General features: G+C 40.8%; 2 protein-coding genes across 2 annotated transcripts; both read left to right on the top strand.

Annotated features, from left to right (window-relative positions):
* Positions 1–434: 434 nt before the first annotated feature.
* On the top strand, positions 435–5239 carry LOC103723801 (high mobility group B protein 9-like). Its single transcript, XM_088724192.1, has 8 exons — positions 435–938; positions 1107–1185; positions 1327–1489; positions 1599–1700; positions 3059–3112; positions 3245–3476; positions 4225–4699; positions 4816–5239. The coding sequence occupies exons 1-8, from the start codon at positions 709–711 to the stop codon at positions 4960–4962; spliced, it is 1482 nt and encodes a 493-aa protein (XP_088580318.1). The 5' UTR covers positions 435–708; the 3' UTR covers positions 4963–5239.
* A 1785-nt stretch (positions 5240–7024) lies between these two features.
* Positions 7025–8662, top strand: GGR (geranylgeranyl reductase). The gene is made up of 2 exons (XM_008814835.6): positions 7025–8301; positions 8388–8662. Exon 1 carries the CDS (start codon positions 7170–7172, stop codon positions 8295–8297), a length of 1128 nt encoding a protein of 375 aa, XP_008813057.4. The 5' UTR covers positions 7025–7169; the 3' UTR covers positions 8298–8301; positions 8388–8662.
* The last annotated feature ends 236 nt before the right edge of the window (positions 8663–8898 follow it).

Raw genomic sequence — 8898 nt, 5'->3', positions numbered from 1 at the left:
GCTGTTCCAAGGTACGGATCGGCTCCCCTCCATCCATCCTCGCTGCAAACGCCGCATCTGGGATGGCTGACGCTGCCTTTTTGAAATGATATATGATGCATTAAAGCTCAAGGCCAGAGAAAAGATCAAAGCTAGAAAACATAGAGGTGCGCATGCACAAAGATATATAGATATATAAATTAAGTAAATATGAAGAAAGAGGGATACGGGGAGCAAAGGAGTAGGAGAAATAGTAACCCATGGCATGGCAGGAGGAATTAATAATCACCACCAGCTCTTATAATTAACATAGGTCCTATTTATAAGTTCATTGGTTTACCAACAAAAGGTCTTATATATTTGTATGTACCTAAATGTTTCCAATGCAGATTCTGGCAATATGCAGGAGAAAAAGATAAAAAAAGAGCCGTTCCCAGAGCCATGCGTCTGCCAGCTTTTTGTTAGCCTAATCAGGAGAGGGTCTTCGCCTAGGCTGAGGCCCATTCTTCAACACCTTGTTAACTCCTGCTTTTCTTCCTCCATGGTTAGCTTTGTTTAGTGGTCTGGTTGGCCTCGGTTACCGCCATAAATACATCATCAATCCTGCCATTTGTTCTTCTCCCATTTGGCCTCATTTTTTCACGGTCATATATTGCCCATCTCATCCATTCATCCTGCACTTGCCTCTCAACCTTGTCTTCCATCTCTCCATTGTTGGTACATAGTTCCATGTTGGGAGAACTGGAGGAAAACGGTCAGAAAGGAGAGGAGTTGGATAAAGGGAAAAAGATAGCAGAGGAAGAGGATGAAGAAATGAAAGAAAATAGAGCTATGGTTGAAAAGAGGCAGGATAAGCTTTATCCTGCTCCATTGGTTTCCCATCAGGAGGTTGTAAGGGACCGTTCTGTTTTCATGGACAGCCTCCGGCAGTTCCATGCTGCCATGGGTACAAAGTTCATGTATGCATGTTATTTGTTTTTCTGCCATTGCTTTGCTTTAGTTTGTTTCTTTAGCTATCTTTAGTTTATCTACAAGGAACAGTAAATAAACCAAACACAATCAAATTTTTACATTTACCTTAATCAGTTTTCAGTTTTTATTTACCTATCTATTTTTGTAATGCCAAGGGTACCTGTGATAGGAGGCAAGGATCTTGACTTACATCTCCTCTATATTCTAGTCACTCAGAAGGGGGGTATTGAAAAGGTGGTCTTCCTGTTCCCCAATCTCTGTCTATTCTGTTTATATATTAAATATGACACTAATCTTTGATCCTTCCTTTTATTAATCTTTGTAACATCACCTAACCTACTATAGTATTAATGTTGACTAATAAACATTAAGCAGGTAATTGTGGAAAAAAAGTGGAGGGAGGTGATATCTGCGTTCAACTTTCCTCGCACCACCACAAGTGCATCTTTTGTACTTAGAAAGTATTATTTAAGTCTTCTACATCAGTACGAGCAGGTGTATTTCTTTGGAGCTCAAGGCCCTCTCATATCTCCATCAGGTGGCCTCATGGGTGCTCATTTATCTAGTCTTTTAAACTTCTATTTTTTAATTCATAGCTTTAGAAGTAAGCATGCAAATTTACATATTTAAATGTTATTTGGATGTAGATTGTTTACAAACAAAGACTCTCAATAGAAAGCTTGATCAAAATGAATCTGTTTTGGACCCGGCCAGAAGGAAGAGAACACTCTCAGGTTCCCAATCAAATGGTGATTCTTTTATATATCTTCTTATAGTTTGTTGGATTACATTCTTTGTTTCTTTTTTAAATATAAATAGAGAGTGTCCAAGTGCAGACAACCTCTGCTTGGGTTCATGTAAGAGGGCATGGGTGTAGTTCTTATAACATTTAGATGGTAATCACCATTTGCGTATAGACTATGAGTTGAAAGACAAAATACTAAAAAAGGGTAGTTGTCCTATTTTCCTTGGTATGATAATATTATTATTTTTTTCTGTTTCAATCACATAACACTGTCTGAGTTTTGATCACATATCGTTGTATTTAGCACAACATCACCGCCTTGAGGTGATCTTGGAAACCTATAGCATTACTAAGTTGGGCAGTGATTTTAAGAGTAGGGGTGATTTAGGATCACTGCCTTGTAGGATCATTCAGCCCGGTGATCTCATCGCCTCTACCCACATCACCTTGATCTTAGAGTAATCACCTTATACCAAATGCCACCTATAAGTGCTCTGACTTAGGTTGTCTTCTTTTCTGTGATGGCCAACCCATTAGCTCAGCGCAACAATCACTGCCCCGAGGTGATCTTGGAAACCTATCCTCAACGACGAGCTTAACGTTAGTAAGTTGGGCAGTGATTTTAAGAGTAGGGGCGATTTAGGATCACTGCCACGTAGGATCATTGGGCCCGGCAATCTCATCACCTCCACCCACATTACCTTGATCTTAGGGTAATTGCTTTACACCAAATGCCACCTATAAGTGCTCGGACTTAGGTTGTCTTCTTTTCTGTGATGGCCAACCCATTAGCTCCTAGCTAGCCATCATGTAAGAGGCTTGGATTATCCTTCTAGACAATGCTGTGCAGTATTAATGGAGTGTCAGTTCTAGATTAATCTGATCAAGCCCTTTGGAATACCACATTGACATATCACTGATTGTTGGAGAGCCTTGCCAGTGGTGATTAATTATTACTAATCTCATCTTCCTCCTAATAAGCAAGAACCTAAATTATTCTTCAGAAACCGTTTGATTAAGTATATTTTGCTTAGGTCAATGACTGAGCCCTAAAGTTTGGATGCACCTCAATTTGGACTTGCAACCATTTCAGTTTGGAAATTGTAGTTACTCCGATGTCACTCAGATATATTCTTCCCAAGATGAATGAATAGCTTACATGCTTTCTAGTGGATAAAGTAAAAAAATAAGTAAAAATTAAGGTCGGCAGAGCCAATGCAAAGGTGCTCCATTCTACCCAATCTTATATTAAAATGGTTCGATTTACTAATGCATCTTATTTCTACGCTTGGAAAACTAATAATGAAGAAAAGATAGCCTTTAACATTTTTTTTTCTCTTTTGTATTTTGTTTGGTCTGCAGCCTCCAGCTTTGTCTCTCATCTCCTGCCTCCTATGGGAAGCCAGCAAACAATAGGTAAACTTTACACACTCTCATTTCCCTCTCTCTCTCTATCTATCTATCTATCAGTAGTCCACTCTCAGGTTTGTTCTAGTAGAATTTTTCTAAAAATAGTTTTAAGTTACTTGTACTCCTTTTCTTCCACAGCTAATGGCAATGGGCTTGCAGCATTTGCTTCCATCCCTCTTGCTTCCGCTCATGAGCAAGGTAGGCCGGCCGCAGGTGAGTTTGCTCTTGCTCTTCCATCCCTCCCTCCCCCCATAGGTTGGATGAAGCTGTCCAAAGGTCTACCATGTTACCCTTGGCTTAGGCTATTACTTGGGTTGAATTTCAACCTTAATTCATTTGTTGATGCATGTCAGAGAACCCACAAACATAAGTACTGTTGCCTGCTTGACTACTTAAACACATCATGAATTGTTTATTATTTTTGATGTACATGAATTGTTTGTTATTGAAGTTAATCTACTGGATCATTAACAGCCTGGTATAAGAGTATTTCTTGCATGAACCTAACAATAGCCACTTGAATTAATGCTACTAGGCCAAAGAGAACTAAAGCACACAATATGCATTATGGATGATTTGTGGAAAAGAAAATGAAGGTGGCATAAATTGTTTACTATAATGTTTGCATGACAAATGGCAAACAAGTAACCATCATGTGAAGGTTTTTCGCAAGTTTATTAGTCCATCAAATAAAAGCAAATCTTAATTTACAATACTTGGTAAATGATCGTTTTACCTTGCAAGTACCATGTTTAGTAAAGTAAAAAAGAAATATTCTAGACAATATTTCACATGATACTTCTTAAAGACCTAAGAGTGAAAATGTTCTCTATATTTTTTTTATTTTACATGAGAATAATAATTATGAACCATTTGCACCAAAATTATGTTCGAACTCTAAACTAACATAAACTGGTTTATTCAAGAACACATCAAGAGCAAGTTAGTTCTTCTTACCAAGGATATGTTATGCATTACATATTTTGGTTTCTTAAGAAGTGCCCTTTTCATTTCTCTTGTTGCATCCAGTGCATTATCCCCTTTAACTAATAGAAGACAATGTCTTTGGAGACTGCTGCTCAGAAAAGATTGCTCAGTGGCATTCTCTTGTGAAGCAGATGCGGCATAATTATTTTAAAAATCCTCACAGAGTACATGGTTGTTTGCATGTACTATTGCTCCGAGTCATGTATATCGATACTGAGTGAAACATTAATTCTTCCAGGGAAATATAATCTTCCAGTTACAGGAAGGATCATTGGAAAGTTCGAGCATGGTTACTTTGTTACGGTGAACACTGGTTCGCAGGCCCTCCATGGAATACTATATCATGCCCCTCAGCCTTCAGCCTCTTCCTCCATAGCGATTCAAAGCAATGCTATTGTCCCATATGCCCCCCAAACCCAATCAAGGCGCAGGAAGAGGAGGCGCAGAAACCGTGACCCAGACCATCCGAAGCCTAACAGAAGCGCCTACAATTTTTTCTTCGCTGAGAAGCATGCTAAACTGAAAGTTCTCCACCCTAATAGGGAACGAGATTTCAGCAAAATGATTGGAGAGGCCTGGAATCAGCTCACTGAAGAGGAGAGAAAGGTCAGCATCTTTCCAATAGATTATGTAAATGCGTGCTTTCGATTCAATGACAGTTATATCATGCAACTCTTAGAAGTACAAGAGATATTTACTAGCTTGTTTGTTCTGTTGAGCAGGTGTATGATGAGCATGGAAGGAGGGATAAGGAAAGATATAGGAGAGAGAAACAGGAATACAAGGAGAGGTTGAAGGTAGCACAAACAGAGGCAGTGAGTGCAAAATTCACTTGGGATAAGCCATCCCAAGTGAATTCTGAAGGTTGATTTGCTCCCTCTTGGGGGTAAAATGTTGTCCAGTTCTAAGCAAAAAGTTAGCACACTTGGTTAGGCTTCAGAGAGGGATACACATACAGTAAAAATAGTGCATAGCTCACAGATTTGCGCATCAGAAAATCAAATGAATGTTTGTACTTCCATTTTACAGTAAGAACATCAAAGAAGTCCAGGTGTATACTTGAGATGGCAATCTTTTGTTGAAAGTATATACTATCTATTGACAGTTTCACTTGTTGGCATTGTAAAATATCAAGCCCTTGCTGATATGGTGTTTCTGACCTTTAAAGTCCTTGGGCCTCATAGAAACAAAATTTTCAGTCTAGGTGTTATATAGTAGGACAGCTTGTTAAATTTGCAGGATATCTATGTGTACATGGAATCAAGTCTGTTTATAGTTCAGATTGTGACATGAAGCTAATCTGGTTAGTTCAATCCAGTAAGCATGCATGATTCAGTAACCTGATAACAAGATCACAAGAACTGGACATAGTAACCTTATGCTTGTATCTATGAGACACTAATGATATAGTAAGCACCCACAAGCAGAATGGATGTTTAAAGGATTCCCAAACAGAAATTATTCAATAAAAAAGTTCTTTTGATTGCCATCCAAACATTGCATCCAAAAGTTCTGAAAAATTTCACTAATAGTTATGCTTTCTATACATTTACAAATATGGTCGAATCAAGTACAATTATCTACTTAAGATGATTTATGCCAAGAAAGCATACAAAAGATATTCCATACTAAAAAGTTTCATTAGCTGTGTAATATAACACATTCCAACTAAAATAAGTATAGACAACAATGGAAAGAAAATATCTAGTAGTCTAGCTATCTGTCTTCATGACTTTCAACAATGAAAGGTTTCATTAGCAGTCTAACTCTAAATTGCTAATGTATCAAATCAAGCAATCTGTCATGCTAATATTATATGATATATACGATATTTTATATATAATATATAATTTGTCATATAATATGTTATTAGCATAATAACTATAACAAGATATTAATTATTATGACAATACAATAAATATATTAATATAATATTATATAATATTAATATTTATAAAATAGTATTAGTAACATAATATTGTATTAAATTATTATTTATTATGTAATATTATATTATATAAATATTGATTAGTGTATCTTAATATATAATTTGTATATAGCAAATATAATATACAAAATCTTTTTTTACTATTATTTATTTATTTTCCATATGCTTAACTAAGAAAAGGCATATGGAAGTCTCTTTTTGACACAATTTTATATTTTTTGTTGACAATCTCGTATCCAAGGAAGTACCTTTTGTTGTTCAAATTAACTAGCAAATATAAGAATACGTGTCGTGTGGGCAGCCCTTCGACATGCCCGACTAGTTTTGTGAGCTTACTCAATCATCATGAAGAGTGACTCAGCCATGGTTATCAGCTTGATCCAGAGGGGTTTGAGGGGTACGGATGATGGCCACCCTCTGCTTTGTGACATCTGGGCTATGACGAGGGATGGAGTGGTCTTTCAGGCCAAGCATACTTTCGTGAAGCTAGCAGCGGATTGGATGGTCACCTATGTGGCCAGCCATACAAGTAATATCGTGCGGGCTGAGGATGAGGAGCTAGCTCGGATACTCCAAGATATTCTATTTTTTCATTTTATTAGGTGTATTTGTACCCGTTAGATATGAATCGCTTGTCCTAGCAAAAGGAAAAAAAAGAAAAAGATAATAGGTGTTATAAACTAGAATGGAAGATCTATGCTTATTTGTAGCTCAAGTTCTTAGAGATCAAATATGGCCATGATGTTCAAATACTCTTGGTAGCAAAGTATGATCTAAGGATGACATTGTGAAAAAGTGGCCGAATCCAAGATAACTCGCCATGGTCGTCAACTTTGGATAACTCGCATCTTTTCAATTGGGATGTAAGGCGATTGTGAGATTTCGTGTCACAAAGGCCATCACTCATCAACATAAGAACAAATAATTTTCTTTAAATATATAAAAGAAAATAAGAACTTTTATTTTTTTTTAAAAAAAGGGATAAGTTTATCTATCCATTTGTTCTACCTCCACCATCCCCTATCATCCACGTTCGAGTAGAATCCAAGCAAAGAGATCAGAGATCAAAAAAATTCAGAAGAAAGCGGGAAAAAAGGGGGCTTAATTAGTCTCATCCGTCCTCAATCCATGGCCTTCTCAGCCCTCTTCTTCTCCCCGAAATCTTCCCTTCCTAAGATGCTCCCAGCACGTCCGCTAACCCCCAAATTCCGCCATTTCTCCCTCCCCCTCCTCCGCTGCTCCTCCACCTCCCCCCCCGCCGCCTCCTTCGACCTCCGCGGCTACTGGACGTCCCTGATTCCCCAGATCGAGTCCCAGCTCGAGGCTGCCCTCCCCGTCCGCTTCCCGGAGCGGATATTCGAGGCGATGCGCTACTCCGTCCTCGCCGGCGGCGGCAAGCGCGCCCCTCCCATCATGTGCATCGCCGCCTGCGAGCTCGTCGGCGGCGACCGCTCCGCGGCCTTCCCCACCGCCTGCGCCCTCGAGATGGTCCACGCCGCCTCCCTCGTCCACGACGACCTCCCCTGCTTCGACGCCGCCCCGCTCCGCCGCGGCCGGCCCTCCACCCACGCCCGCTTCGGCGTCGACATGGCCGTCCTCGCCGGCGACGCCCTCTTCCCCCTCGCCTACAGCCACGTCGTCGCCCGCACCCCGCAGGACCTCGTCCCCCCCGCCACCCTCCTCCGCGCCCTCGCGGAGATCGCCCGCGCCGTCGGCTCCACCGGCATGGCCGCCGGCCAGTTCCTCGACATCACCGGCGCCGCCGCTGCCGGGGAGGCGAATGTCGTCGCCGTGCTCGAGAAAAAGTTCGGGGAGATGGCCGAGTGCTCGGCGGCGTGCGGCGGGATTCTGGGCGGCGCCGGCGAGGAGGAGACGGAGGGGCTGAGGAGGTACGGGAGGGCGGTGGGTGTGCTGTACGAGCTGGTGGACGACATACTGATGGAGGAGGCCGGGTCGAACGGGAAGATGCGGAGCAACGCCAGCGTCGTGGTGGCGCTCGGGATGGACAGGGCCATGGAGATGCTGGAGGAGCTCCGGGCGAAGGCCAAGAGGGCGCTACAGAGGTTCGGAGACAAGTACGGCGACCGAGTGCTGCCTCTCTATAGCTTTGTCGATTACGCCGTCGAGAGGGGATTCGTCGTCGAAGCTGAAGGAGAAGGAAAAGCTGCTTCTGCTGCTTCTGCGACTGCTGCTGGTGCTGGTGATGGAAATGGTGATATTGGGGTGGATGGTAACTGTGGGCCTTCTGGAGAGTGATGAAGTGAGCACACTAGTTTGTTTAGCTCTTGTGATTCTTTTTTTATTATTCTTTTTGGTAATGTGATTTTGGTTCAACTTATTTGGTAGGAATTGATGAAAACTGTGTCTTTAAATACTTGTTTTTACTGCATTCGGACTATGCGGCGTGGCTTTTCAAGTTGAGCATATTTACAGAGAAGTTAATGGAGTCGCAGATTGGATAGCCTTATATGTGGTCAATCATTTGGAAGATTCTGAGTTGGATAAAAAAAATTGTCTAGAATATTTGGAGACTTATGTTGTAGTCAAAAAATATATATATATTTTTGTTCATGTACTGCACCTTTTCTATTTTATGTAAACTATGGGTTCATTTCCTTGGATGATTTGGCCGCTAGTCATTCTTAAAAATTTGAGGTTGCTTGCTGCTTTGTGGTAATCAAGTATGATTAATTAAACAAGTCGAGAATGATGATGTTTTCAGTGGATGAGGCAAGAATAGAGGAAAGAATTGGTAATCACAATTTTTGTTCATTAATGTCTCCGTAAAATGGATTCTCTCTCTGCGGCTTAAAACTTCCTGCTGGATTAAAAAGGATGTCTTTTCCACCCTCTAGAG

The sequence above is a fragment of the Phoenix dactylifera genome, chromosome 6 (genome assembly GCF_051530095.1).
Source record: "Phoenix dactylifera cultivar Ajwa chromosome 6, Ajwa_hap1_PhDact_Kaust_v1.1, whole genome shotgun sequence".
Classification (NCBI taxonomy): Eukaryota; Viridiplantae; Streptophyta; class Magnoliopsida; order Arecales; family Arecaceae; genus Phoenix; species Phoenix dactylifera.
Note: the sequence above shows the minus strand (reverse complement) of the source record. Positions and strands in the feature narration are given on the sequence as shown.